This window comes from Hirundo rustica, chromosome 2, assembly GCF_015227805.2.
Source record: "Hirundo rustica isolate bHirRus1 chromosome 2, bHirRus1.pri.v3, whole genome shotgun sequence".
In the NCBI taxonomy this organism is placed as follows: domain Eukaryota; kingdom Metazoa; phylum Chordata; class Aves; order Passeriformes; family Hirundinidae; genus Hirundo; species Hirundo rustica.
In genome coordinates this window covers 85,565,867-85,580,177 of record NC_053451.1, presented here as the reverse complement: position 1 = coordinate 85,580,177, position 14,311 = coordinate 85,565,867, and the positions used below count along the sequence as shown (strand labels likewise).

General features: G+C 37.1%; 1 protein-coding gene across 3 annotated transcripts in view; it reads right to left on the bottom strand.

The window, feature by feature from the left end:
• Positions 1-14,311, bottom strand: part of HERC2 (HECT and RLD domain containing E3 ubiquitin protein ligase 2) — a 103,192-nt gene that overhangs the window by 59,662 nt on the left and 29,219 nt on the right. For 2 of the 3 annotated variants that reach the window (XM_040056362.2, XM_040056363.2), the window contains exons 7-26: positions 13,826-13,982; positions 12,916-13,026; positions 12,409-12,580; positions 11,668-11,841; positions 10,857-11,045; positions 10,095-10,246; positions 9,122-9,279; positions 8,565-8,678; positions 7,210-7,461; positions 6,161-6,354; positions 5,435-5,635; positions 4,555-4,783; positions 4,356-4,480; positions 3,807-3,985; positions 2,705-2,889; positions 2,183-2,338; positions 1,737-1,922; positions 731-901; positions 524-627; positions 264-414 (exon numbers count right to left, since the gene is read on the bottom strand). In XM_040056362.2, the coding sequence (XP_039912296.1) occupies positions 264-414; positions 524-627; positions 731-901; positions 1,737-1,922; positions 2,183-2,338; positions 2,705-2,889; positions 3,807-3,985; positions 4,356-4,480; positions 4,555-4,783; positions 5,435-5,635; positions 6,161-6,354; positions 7,210-7,461; positions 8,565-8,678; positions 9,122-9,279; positions 10,095-10,246; positions 10,857-11,045; positions 11,668-11,841; positions 12,409-12,580; positions 12,916-13,026; positions 13,826-13,982 (3,360 nt within the window). The remainder of the gene's footprint in view (positions 1-263; positions 415-523; positions 628-730; positions 902-1,736; positions 1,923-2,182; positions 2,339-2,704; positions 2,890-3,806; positions 3,986-4,355; positions 4,481-4,554; positions 4,784-5,434; positions 5,636-6,160; positions 6,355-7,209; positions 7,462-8,564; positions 8,679-9,121; positions 9,280-10,094; positions 10,247-10,856; positions 11,046-11,667; positions 11,842-12,408; positions 12,581-12,915; positions 13,027-13,825; positions 13,983-14,311) is intronic. The other variant, XM_040056365.2, reaches the window with a different exon arrangement.

Sequence of the window (14,311 nt, the reverse complement as noted above, 5' to 3'; positions counted from 1 at the left end):
GTATCGTTTCCTATTTGATGTCACATACTACAAAATGCTAAATTCAACTGCTCAAAATTATCTAATCCCTGTTTAAATCTTGCTAAATTATTGGGATCTTGATGATTGTGGTAGTTAATGATAAGAATAAAGAACTCCCACAGAAGATATCAAGACCAAGGAAGTGTTAAATTTTCAGTTAACTTATTTGTACTTTGTCTTTTCCTTGCATGCTTTGATGAGCGCTTATCACTTATTAAAGCTCAAAATGATGTCCTGCTTACTGGCACATTCAATTTCCAGAGGAGAAAGTGGTGTGCTCATTGCCAGGTAGGAAGCGTGCAGTCCAAGGAGAAGACCCAAATTCCGTTCTGTGTCTATCAGAGGCGATGACAAAGTGCTGAGATCTGGCGTTGTAATCACTTCCTGGTCAGGCTGCACAAAAGAAATAGCAATTGGAAGCTAGAACTGAGCTCCAACAAGCATCTGACAGCAAAGCAATGTTTGACTTCAGTAAGCATTTACCCATCAGTAACATTTTTACCTCTATATACTGGCCAACGCAGAAGGCGTGCATTGATTCCCGTGTGTCCTCAAATTGCAAAGCAGCTTCCAAAGCAACAACTGGGTCCTCACCAGCAAACTGAGCTAATGAAAGAAAGACACAGTCAATACAGTATCTTAAAATATGTTAATTCCACCTGGTTTTGAAACAAAAGTAATTTATGTCTTTAAGTCAGATAATTCTCACCAAGTATGCTACTGCCAGTTAAAGACTGGGTTTGGAAGTCTTTTATATCATACACCTTCCCATCGATCACTGTCCAAAATCCTCCGTCTTTGTTGTGGTTCTCTAGATCAGCCTTACGTATAAGTGTCACCTCCTCATTATTTCTGCAGCTCTGGCCAGTAAAAAATGAACCTATCCATTTAAAACAGAAAAGAGAACTTATCAACAGAAAATCAGAAAGTAAGGGGTTTTTCTGAACACTTTTTTATTAGTTACCTAATCTAATTCTTCACATCTGTTCAAAAGCTGCTTATTATTTTATATGCTTGAAAGTAAAAGTAGCTATTAATACATTCCTGTCTACATATTGTGCAATTAAATTGTTTGAATACTGTGTTCTTCTCTGCTCAATCTTTAATGTCACCTAGCACTGCCCAGCTATATGGCTGTTTTGTGTGGAGGTGGAGCAGAACAATCAATTTTCTGGTAAACCACTGCTCTAATCGCTTCTTCCTCCAAATTACTTTGGTAGTTTATTACTCACTTGCCTGCAAGGAATTTGCTGTATATTTCATTTCAGCTTAAATTCAGATTATTTTAATTTAAAAGAAGCCTCTCTTTTGACCACAGACACAGCTCATATTACAAAGCGCCCTGAGAAAATAAAAAAACTTATTTCAAAGCTTTCACATGACTCATCCTTTGTATTTACAGACAGAATTTAGTTATGAAATGCCCACATGTACTATTCGGGTTTTTACTGCAACTTTTCTCACTCAAAATGTGATATTATGTGAATTACTTCAAGAAAAAGCTGCATCTGTACTCTGCTTAATGCAACCTCTAGATGTAACCTCCTTAAGAACGTACTGACAGAAATAAATACTGCCTCATGACTGCCATATAATTTGGTTAATAAAACTTTGTACGGTGAAGTAGAATTCCCTTCCTGAGAGTAGTTCATAAACAGCCACCATTTTTATATAGCTACTTTATGAAAGTAGTCCAGATGCTGCTAAGTTCATACCCATTATTCCTGGCCATGCTAAATCCTCATTGTCATCCCTTTCCTTTCCAGGGGCTAAGTGGTTAAATCTGTCTAGATGCTCCAGTAAGCCAGCCAACAGAGGGATAGCACCAGCTTCCTGCATTAATCCAGCATTTTTACTGAGGAGTAGCACTATAGAAACCACCAGTTCTGGAAGAAGAATGCCTAAAACAAAAAACAAACACAGAAGACACATTTAGTTCAAGCTCTACACTCACTGCATTGCAGAAGTAAATCACCATTAATATATTCTGCCTTTGACTAGTGTTCAGTACAAAGCTCTTGCCTTCCTCATTGAATTTTCCCTCCTTCTCTCCCATTAACCAAAAAATTAAACTGACTCGTTCTTAGTAATTTAAAACTTTCAAGAAAGTCATAAAATTCCATGGAAGGGGAAGAAAGGAGGACAACAAGTAAAAACCTACCTGTTAAATCTCCATCCACGACACAAGATACTTCTGCAAAATGCCTATGACTAGTACAAGCAATGCTGGTTGCCACAGGAAGTATATCACCAATGTGAGTGCACAGAAGAGCAGTGTATTTCTTCAGTAAAGAACCAACACCTAAGAGGTCAGGACCTGTATAAAAATAAAGGAAGAGCACAAAAAAAATCACAGTCATATTTAACAAACAGACTCCAAAAGGTGACAAACTCTTCTGAAATTATGCCACTCAATATTAGCACTAATTTAGGAAATCACATCTTTTTAAAAATTTATGAAAAGTTTATTATCTAGATAATATTACCTACCCCCAAAAAAATTTCACTTACAGAAAGCAATGTAAATAAACTACTTTCAAACACTGTTGAGACAGCAACTAGACTGTTAAATGAGGCAAGAAGATAAACTAAAAGAGAAACTGCTGTCCTGTAAAAGCCATTACAGAAATACCTGGGGAGGGGTCAGAGGTTGTTTGCTTTTATTTTTTACATCACAACTTACTGTATGCATTAGGGACCTGGCCAACACAATCTGCTGGGTAAAGTTTGCTAACAAGCAGACGCTGAAAACGGAGCAACAGGTCCAGAGAAGCAGATCTCTCCTTGCTATTAAGTTCTTGGTCCATGCAGGAAGAAATGCGACGAGCAACATCTTTTAGTTTGGCTATCGTCTGTGATGCGATGTTCCTAAGTGGTTTAAAAGTATCACCTCAGGGGAGCTCAGAGTGAACACAGCCCACAGCCCATGAGTTAAGCTTTTGCTACAAGTTTGCATAAATACATAAGAAACTTCTGCAAAGTTTCTAAGCAGAACTTTCACTCTGGTGCAAAAAGTCAATGGTTTTGTGGATACATTTTAGTTAACAGGATTAGTAAAATACCTCAATTTTGAGCTTTTTGTCATCACTCACTACAAAACACAATCTGACAATCTTCACTGAGAGGCTGCAGTGAAAGCCATGACACTACATAGCTCAAAAGAGTCTCAGTATTGATTAAATTACATGGTTGCCATCACAATTAAGTGAAAAAGTACAATAAATTTCATGGTAAACTCATAATTATTTCCTGCTATATTCCATCCTATATGCTAAGTACTCCTGTAGCTCCTCTGGCTGATATAAAGCAGCTTTGTTCTCAGCACCCTAATTGGTCACGCTTTCACAACTCTCAGTCAGGAATATAAAATTGAGGTTTCTTCCCCGCTCACAGTCTCCTTGAGGCAGTTCTAAATAAATAGCACAAAGTACTCAGTTCTAAACAAATTTGCAGTGATTCTCACACTTTGTAAGGACAGTCTTTTAAACACTTGCCCTATATTTGGTAGAAAAACTCAGATACTTCTTTCAAGGAAGTATCAAAATCCATAAAAGCAAGGCAGTCTTTCTAAAATCGGGTAATTTAGTATAGAACATTGCCTCTTAGCAAACAGAGCAGAACTACAAATAAGCCACAAGAATGTTCAACATTTTGAATTCTGAGGAGATAAAAACGCTAGCAAGAGACTTAATTTGCTAATCAAAATTAACCATTGTTTAGCTGACTACTTCATAGAACGTCTAAATACATCTTCTGTACAAAAGTAAAACATTCAAAGCAATTACCTTAATAATTGCTGAATTAACTGAACTAATGGTAAACTTTGTTTTCCTGCAGATTCATAGATTCCAGTGTTAATAAGGTCTTTGTCCAATGGAGTTCTGCTCCTATGAAGTGTTGATGCATTTGCTTCTTGTTCATCAATTTCTTTTTCTTTCTGTGCTTCTTTTTTTGCTTCAATATCCTAAAGAAATAAACCAAGTTAAAGAAAACACACAAACTTCCTCTATGATTATGAAACATTTTGCTAGCAAGTATTCATGGTAATAAGATCAAATTACTTTTACCTACAGCAAAAACAAAATCCCTACCAAAAAAAATGTGTATCGTATATTCTGTACCAACCACACGGGCACATTTTTTTAAAAACAATTACAATGTAAAAAGGAAGGCAAAGGGAGGGATGAGGGTGGTGAAGGTAAAAAAGAGTAGAGAAACTCCACAAAACCACGGTGGACACATGCCAGTAGCTGCAGCAGAGCTCACAACTGAAGGCACATTTACTCTTGTATTTATAAGGGCAACAAATCAAGTGCCCTGCAGAAGAACCGTACCTGAATTTCTGCAGTAATAGCAGCATTCAGTGCAGACTCCAAACCTCCATCAGCCATCAGACTGCCCACCAAGAGGTCAATCATAAATCTACGTCCTGGGCTTACATTCATTTCATTTCCTGAAACTGAGAACGGAAGAAGCTATTAACGAAGCCAAAACGCAAGGGCCAAGCGAAGAGGCTTCACAGGGAGGACCGACCTGCGCTGGGCAGGAGCGCCGAGAGCGCCCTGGCGCGCTCCTCGGCCGTGGGCAGCAGCACAGACCAGCCGCTCTGCAGCACCGCTTGAGCCGCCGACTGCACCGTGTTGAGAACCCCGGCGTTGCTGGCCAATGTCACCACTGTCTGCTTCAGGCTGTTGAGCAGGATACTGCCCAAACCTAAGCCAAGGCATTCTGGATCCACCTGATGACTAATGGCAGCATGAAGCTGGAAAAAAAAAAAAAGGAGCGGGGGAGGGTGGGGAGAAAAAAGGCAGATTTTATTTAACGAGTGATATGAACTTGGTGGGATGGGGGGAAGCCAATTCTGGAGCAAGTGAGTAAGTTCAATGACCAAGACACAAACCTTCACCTGCAAATATGTAAAATTAAAGGGAAATGCTGGCTTGCCTACATCCTGAATTTAAACCAAAACTCAAAGATTACGAATGGTAGCTATAAGCCCCAAAGTTCTGAAGTAAACCTAAAGAATAAACTAAACTGTTTCTGCATCACTAGGTTATGCTAGAAAAAACAGCACATTTTCAGTGACTGTCAGACACCAATTAAAGAGGTAATTCACTTTTAAAAATGCTATTTAAAATTCATAAAAATGCTCAAAATCTGAGTATTCAAAGCTTAGTCCATTTAGATATTGTTTTTATAGTTCATTCTTAATGAAACTCAGAAGCTGTCAAGAAGAACAAAAAATAACCACTAGATGCCAAATTTCAAAGAGTATAAAATGCTAGTGTAGTTACTTCACTTTTAAAAATCAATAGAAGTGTTTTAAGGCACATTAAAGGTCACAGTTTCCATCCAAGCAACTTAGTGAGTATTCAGCTCAATGACTGCTCAAAGTGTAAGAAACGGAAGGCACCTGAAGTCTTAGAAGATTTAATGTTGCCACAGCCATACACTCCTTTTCCTGAGGAGGAGGCCAGTCAGAGGATCCATCCATTCCCTCAGTCACTTGTCTCAGCAACAGATCCAGCTGTTCAAACGTCATAGGGCAAATATCCACCACAAAAGGTACCCGCAAGCCTATTGACCACTCTGAACATGATGACCAAGCAAAACTCTATAAATGGAAGCAATATACAAAGTTCCACAGTTAGTTATTTTCTAACTATGACACTGGTAAGAGTATAAAGCTGGATCTGCCTTCAACCAGTAACAGATGATGTGGAAATAATACCAGCACAACTGTTGAAGAAAATGCTCTACTTGCATCATTGTAAACATAAATAAAACCCTACTGATACAGAGTTCTCTTATAACATTTTCCAGTGTTGTCGTACCCAGTCCAGATACCTCAATATTTTTGCCACAGGAAAACATTCTGCTGACAACTCCTCAACTGCTGTACCAGAAAAAAGAAAACTGCCAAACACTTCTCAGAACAACCAAGAGGGAAAGCCAATCACCCCTTCTTGGCAGAACAACTGCACAAGATTTTTTTTTTTTTTCTCCAAAGCCTTCATTTATTCAGAATAAGAAATAAAAATACAGAAAGTTATGCAAGGGCATAGTGAAGGACCAGGATTAGAATACAAAACTAACTTCAGTGGGAAGTAAAACCAAATAATTAAAAAATAAAACCTACCTGAGCAGGACCACAAGCAATTCCGACGATATGCTTTGTGTCTAATCCCGGGAGAGCTGCAGGCTCTGGTTTAGTGATACGCAAAGTATCGAAATGCTGACACTGATCATTGCTTCCCCAGCTGTGCACTTCACTGTCTTCAGTCAGTGCTAAACAATGGGTAGATCCAGCTGCCACATCTATCACTTTCTTTCCTGATAGTAAAGTTAGATATTGAAAATATAACTTAGATATTACAATCATTGACAGAAAAACAGCAGAAGTAAGGAAAACTACGCTAATTACAACCATGCTTAACTAGGATCATATTATGGATGTTGTGAGTCATTTCTGCCACCATAGCAGATTGGAAGAGCACAGCAAAGCATAAACCGAGAGAGATAAGTACAGAAGTTTACAAGTTTAAAAAAAAACTTTCTACTTTATGTCCCTTCTACTTAGAATATTTTATGGGAAAGAGTTATTTAAAGATCTCCTCATCTATGATAAGAGATTGTAAAGTTATTCTCACTTAGATCATTCAACATATATAAAAACAATCTAAAGGAAAGAGCAATAAAAAAGGTTTCTTCCTCATCTTCCCCTATAGAACCTCAGGTTTCTCACAAATGAAGGAAGGAATTTTCATTACAAACCAGTCAAAAGTCAAATACAAATTTAATGACATTATTTGTTGTCTGTTATTTTCATTTGTTCTGTTCACCTGTCTTAATCTAAGCATATATGACACATATATATTTGCATGACAATGCAAGCACATTTGCTTTAAATAAGCATTTCTGTGAATCTAATAAAAAAAGTAATAAGAATAAAGAGAATACAAGGCATGCAGCATTTAAACTAGTCATAACATAGTGTCTTTAAGTCTGCTAAAATCTTGTAGGTGTAAATGCAGAAGTGATGGGAAATGCACATTATTACCTTTTTCAACGCTACCAGCATAAAATATGACAGAGTATATGGTAGCATTAAAGTAAAGTTAATTTCTGTGGGGTAAAAAACTCCAAAACTAGAAAGAGCTTTGGAATATTTCCAACTCTGATAATTACCTTTCAAGCCTTCCAGCAGTTTGGGATATCGAACGTGCTCTTCCGTCCCATGGCCAAGTCTCTGATTGTCACCTTTTCCCCAGGTGTAGACCTGGCCATCTTTGGTTAAAGCAATAGAGAACTGACTCCCACAGCGTACTTTCACAATATCCAGATCTTGAAGCTTCTCTATCAACTTGGGAGTCTTGCAACCATCACTACCTCCTCTTCCCAGTTTTCCATAGTCTCCATCACCCCAAGACCACACCTGGCCTTTAAATCAGGAGAAAGAGGAAAAAAAAAAAAAAGAGTACTGCTTTTTCATGTAATCAAGCCATCTGTTTCAACAAGTAAGTACTTCAAAATCCAAGATTTTGTAACAAGCACAAATTTTAAATTGTATTTTAAGAAAAGCAGTTCCAAATTAACTTCTAATTGTTTGTGACAATAAGAAAGAATAATATTTGAAAAGTGTTCATGCTGGAAAAAGCTAAACATAAAAAGTGCAACAGATAACATGCACTGAAAATTTATCAGTGTATGGCAAGTCCTTCTTAAAAACATATGAAGCGCTGGATTTACTGTAAATCAAGCAAGTTAAAAACTTCTTTCTGTAATCATTTATAGGAATCTACAGAATGTTTTCCACATCAAACAGCCAAATCGTCTGTTAAACCTGTTTTTATTTTCAGTTTATACCATTCAAGCATTTCTTGAAATTAAATTGCCACACTTATCATGTTCTTTTGAAATACACTACTAACTCTTAGTCCTGATGTAGGAACTTAGAAACAGCCAAATCATTCTGCATCTGCAGTAAATAAAATTATGGTTCAAGAAAGCTAAACCCATGCATGTCCAAAACGAAAGTCCTTTTTTACATTCTGATGTATTTGTGTATAGTAGGGATACTTGCAGAAGCAGAGTCCCTAAGGTATTCTGATAAACACGGGAAGCATGTAAGGCAGAGACCAGAGGGGAAAAAAATTATAAAATCTGGATTTCCATTTCCTGTATGAGTAAAAACTTCAGTTTTTAAATAATGAACATCATATTAACCAGCTATATTTCAAAGGAAAAACTAGCTTCCAAGAACTATCTACTTTTTAAGAGATAACTTCAGGGCTTAACCTTGCACAATAATGAAATGCAGGTTTCAAATTTGCCTCATCCTAGGCACCTTGGCATGGAAATACTTCTGCAACATTACATACAAAACATATAAATGCACATATTTACTTCCCCGGAAGGAATTTCAGCTTCAAATTTTAACAGGAATCAAACTGCTAGAAATAAGCATATCTGCAGTATATCTTCAGAGTAAAAGGAGGGACAGGTAACCTTACTTAAATTTTAAGTTTTGTTTTGCTACTAACCATTCTCAGTAACCGCAAGAGTCTGAGCATCTCCGCTCCCACACGACACATCAATAACTTTGAGTCCTTTCAGCCCCGTGACCAGCATTGGGATGGTCTGATCTTCACTGGAACCTTCAAAACAAAGCAGTTCTGTGAGAAGCAAAACCCAGAAGGCCTCACAGGTTCTTCTGTTCGGTTTTCTTCCGCTTGTCTGCTTTTGGATGTTTTGTTATGTGGGTGTAGGACAATGTTGTTTCGTTTTGTTTTTAAATTTGAATATCAGGACTAAGCTCCCTTATGATTTCTGTGACAGCCAACAAAGATTTAACCCATGAAATAGTCTTAGCTTCAAGAGGAAAGGAACAAAGAACAACACAGATTTTTCTTCTCCATTCATTTGCTTATTTCCAGACCACTCAGGGAATTTAATCGGTTTGAGACAATCCCTCCCATAATTATTTCAATTCACCTAAAGCCACATAAGGTTCTCAAATCAGCTTTAGGTGGGATGAAAGATAATTTGCAACAGGCACTAAACTCTTCAACAACTTCTTTGAAGATATCAAGTAACTCACCATGACCAAGCCTGCCGTAGTTTCCTCGTCCCCACGTATACAGCTCTCCCTCAGCAGTAATGGCTGCACTGTAGGTGCTTCCACATGCAATATGGACAACATGTTTCCCAGCTTGCTTCCCAGATAAAGCAGATATCATCTTAGGTTCCTCCAGAGGCCTGTTTAAAGAGAAGGTGACATATTTCACTAAAGGTGATTTGATGAGTAGTTGATAAAAGGTGTGACATACTCATTAGAATTGCTGCAATTCTACCTGCAAACCTTATTATTAGCCTGAAGTAATAAAATATAAATAGAGCTAGAAGCCAAAATTAAGTTCAAATTGTTAACAACATACAAACCACTGAAGGAAGGTCTAACAACTGCAACTTCTGTCTCCAATTGAGTTCATGCAACATTTTTATAAAATATTTCTCTATTGCTAAAAATACTACCTATAATTACTGTATCTGAACAATTAATTTAATGACACTTACAACCCTTGTGCAGACTCTCTGTTGCTTTAGAGGGAATTCTGCACCAGGGGAAGACAGTTAAAATGTCTAAAATGTATTGATGTACACCCCCTATACAATACCATTGTAGGAGACTGCTTCTACACAAAAGCAGGAGTTATGTCCAGGAAAAACTGAATAATGTAAAAGACGAGTGTATAAAAAATAATGACCCTGCTCCAACACGTGAGTCAACATTTCAGAGAAAATGTGCTCTGGACTCATAAAACCATTAATAAAAGGCATAATAACACTGCTCACACTACATACCCTCCACCTACAAGTATTTCAGAAAGTAGGATTAATAGAGAACTGGGAAAATTATAAACAAGAAAAAATATGCAGGGAGAATCCAAGTTCTGTTCAGTAATAGAGCCAAATGTCAAATGCTGAACATTGCTTACAAACACAACAAAATAATTTTTACTATGAATTCAGAACATTTGCAAATAAATGTTATGATTATTTTTAATACATACACTGTATCCCCATGACCTAGTCTTCCACCATCTCCACAGCCCCACGAGAAAACTTCACCATTTGCTGACAAAGCCAGGTAGTGATGCCCATCTGAATGTGCTGCAATCTTCACAATATTTCTGGAGGCTAGACTCTGCACCAGCTGTGGTCCCTGCAAACCAAGCAAAACCAATATGCTTACAAAATCAGCTGACATTTTCCATCACATAGCTAGGTACAGTCTTCCTATTTCCAGCCTTATCAAAACTTTGCTCTCAAATTAATTAGGTGAAGGCATGAAGAAAAAAAATGGTCAAATATGACAAAAGCAATCTGAAGTTATTTGTTCCCATTCTTATAGGTCTACATACGAAAATGGTGTTTATCTTAACATTACACGTTACCTTAGTGACAAAGACTTGTATTTACAGTATGTTTTTGTTTGAGAAGCTACACAGCTCAGACACAGTTATATCAGTAAAGTAAATCCATTTCATATCTGCCAACTTCTGAAGTTACCAAGGCCAGCATATCAATAAAAGCAATTATCATTGCATCCATAACCTCTAGCCTGATAGAAATTAGAGAATCCACATGCTTTTCATTGAATCAACCCAAGAGACAAACCCCACTATTTCTGAAACTTCAAATAAAACAGTACAGAAAGCTCACAAAAATTAGCAGGTTTCCATCCACTCTCCTAAGAAACTGTAAATATTTAGAAGAGGAAACTTATGAAGCAATACAGAACAATATTTTAAAAACATGTAAAAAATTCTCACCAGAGTATCGCTGTTATAAGCTTGTGTATAAACTCTTCCATTTCTAGATAATATCAGAAAACGTTTCTCTGCACAAGCAACCTGTACAACACCAAGGTTGGCAAGTCCTTCACACTGAATTGGACCACTCACATTAGCATAGTACTTCCAACCAATTAATCCCCAAGCAATGACCTCTTGCAGTGATCCCTAGGAAATAAGAAATTCTGTAAGTATTACATTTTGAAACACACAGCTTAAGAAAATCCACAGAGCAAATTATTTTTTAAACCTTTATACGCCAAGTATGTTCAAACCTGAGACCGTCATTCTTTCCAATAGTCAATAAAACCTACCTAATTAGAAGATACTAAAAATAAAGATTTGCATGCATCATATTCAGTTCAGTCTGCTGCTAAATGAGCAATAAGTCTGTATGGTAAGAGATTCAGAAATTTTTCAGGTTGTAAAGTTTGGCATTTACTTTTTTCTTTCTTTTATTGTTTTAGTACATCAGACCCTCAACATTTGTAAAGTCTGGTCTTGAGAATTTACTCTGAGAAGCACAAGGAACAGCTCAAGATATGGCAGAATTAGACATAGTGTTGTAAGAAAGAATCATTCATAAACCACTGTTCATCAACAAGGCTCACTGAAAAAGGGCCAATGTAATAAAAGTTACCCAAGTAAGACAAATTTTGGAACTCAAGGTTATGTTGTGAAAATTGGAAAGGAATTTGAAGAATCTTAGAAGCTGTTTTCCTTGTATTCTGAAATTCAATTATGCTTTCAGGAAAAACATCCTACCGTATTTGACATTGCAAATAATTACCTTATGAGACGTAGGAGAGCTACACTGTGGAGGCATACATGGGGTGGCAAGGCGGTCTAAATGGGCCATGATCACCACAGCCGTCTGTCTCAGATCAATCGCCAGCTCATTGTCCTGTGGCAACGTCAGATACCTCAGGAAACTTTCATTTGGACTTAGAGGGTAAGTCAGGAGCTGGAAAAGAGAAAAGAGAAGTCAGAAAAACATTTGAGGGATATCTATGAGACTACACACACACAGATACACAATAAACTTTAGGCAAGATGACTATCTACACAAGTGTAAGAGAAAATGAATTAACTCTGCACTCCCTTTTTTTTACACTAGAGAAAAATTTGAAACATGAACGTTGACAAAACAGACTGTATATAATAGAAAGTTAAAAGCATAATAGAACTGATTTATTATGAGTTATCAACCTCAGTAATATTCACTAAAAGTCATAGTTCAATTAATTTTAAACAGAAAATAAAGCCAATCCAAATATTCAGAAAAGTCACGTAGCCACATCTTCATTATCACATTAGCATAAGCTATGAAACACAATGCTTACCTCTAATCATGCTGTGACTTCTTCCCCCCACCTCAAGAAACTCAAATGTTCACTTGAAAACCAAATGACATCTTACATGGAGAACACCACCACCAATTTTGTTTGGATAATTTTATGATTATTTTGGTTAGGCAATTGAAATTTGATTCCAACATAATGCCCCTTTCAAATAATCCAAGAATAAGTACCTGAATCTCTTCCTCAGTATTGGGCATGTCTTTATTACATATTATACTCTGAAATCTTTGTAGCAAAGGTAGAAGGGGTGCACTCGTTCCCTGCGCAGATCGCTCATTATCCGTTTCCCTCGTTCCATTATCCCAAAGTTGAAGCAGCAACATAACTGCAGACAACATTTGGCTGAGAGAGGGAATGAACATTTTCTATTAATAAGCATTCCTAAAACCATTGGGTTAGGTAATCCATACAATTCAATCTCTACACTTTGAAGCTTAGCAAAATTGGATGTCAGGGCTTTCTGTTTTAAAACAATTATCAAAATATAAAAAATGGACTTTGCAATCTAGATAATATTAGGTTTCAATCACCACTGCCTGAGTGAAAAGGTGCATATGCTTTGAACCACAACTATTACATTAAAACCAAATCCATGAAAACTGAAGACTGTCAGCCCAACAGTGATGGTTAAAAGCCCAACAGTGATGGTTAAAAGTCAGAGTGCTTGTGCTTCTCACCTTAGTGTACCCCTCTGCACTGCCAGTTCAAGCAATATGGCAAGTGCTAAGTGCTGGTCTTGCAAAGGAATGTTTCCTGGCCCTTTGGTACTGGGAGCTCCATGCACATCTCTATTAAAAAGTCAAACAATATACATTAACTAAGAAGAAATAATACACAATAGCTTACCAAAAGCATCTACAGCACCACAAGAACGACTAAACTTACAGAAAAATATCAAAGGGGTGATGAAAGCAACTGAGAAGAAAAGCTCACACATTCCGAGCTAGATCAAGTTTTAGAGGGACAGCTAGGCTTTAAAAATGCCCCAAGCTTCACTATTTATCTACAGTTCTATTAAACAAGAACATGAAAAACATTTCTCACAGGTGGAATTCAAATACGTTTTATGATATTCACCTTAGGAATGTAGTTCCAGTATTGAAAAGACATTTCTAGTAACTACTAGTAGCTTCTAGTAACTACTGTTAAAAGGCAACAACTTGAAGCCTACTTAACAGGGAAAAGCAGGGGACTGTTCCAAGTCCAACATGAGTGTATTTTCCCTCATGCACAAAAATCTGTATTATTTTACTATACTTGAAGGGCACAATTAAGAGTGCACATATATAGTATTACCAAAGCATTCTTCTGTGGATATGTTTACATTAGTAAAACACAGTTCTTTTGGTAAATCTTCATGCAGTGATTCTGAATATTCCAATTCAGATTTTTGTTAAACAGCTAAAATCATTAAATCATATTTAAAGAGCATCATTTCAATAGTCCATTCATTTTTTGCTTGCTTGTATAACAACATTAGAAAAGGAAGGAAATCTTAACAAATTTTCTATACATCACTGTGCTTATACCACTAGTTTCTGAGAGATGCAAGCTTGCCATTTAACAGCTCAAAAAAAAGAAACTTACCCAGTCACAACAGACCTTAGGAATTTAGTAGCTCTTTCTACCACTTCCAGCCACACAGAAGATACAGTCCCTTCATCAAAAAGGGACGCCTCTGGTAGAGCTCGCAGTGCATCAAGTGATTCCTGTAACAATTCACTGCACAAGTCTGCATCCTCACCTAAGGAACACAGCAACAGCAGTTACATTCCCACATTTACAAAAGTTAGAGAAACTGTTGTACACAATATTTCGTAGAGCTTTCCTCCAACACAAGAGACAAGTTATTTCCTACAGACAAAGTTCTCAATTTCCACATGAACATCTGACTGCAAGATTCTGAAGAAATTTTCACCACAAAAAAAAAAAAAATCAGAAAGGTAAAAACCAAAATCAGCTCATTTCACTATGCAGCCACTGAGAAAAGAAGAGAACTAGGGCTGGCTGGAGTAAGCCCACACCTGCCCTCTGACCAAATGGTCCCTACTGAGACAGGCAGGTTCAGCAGCA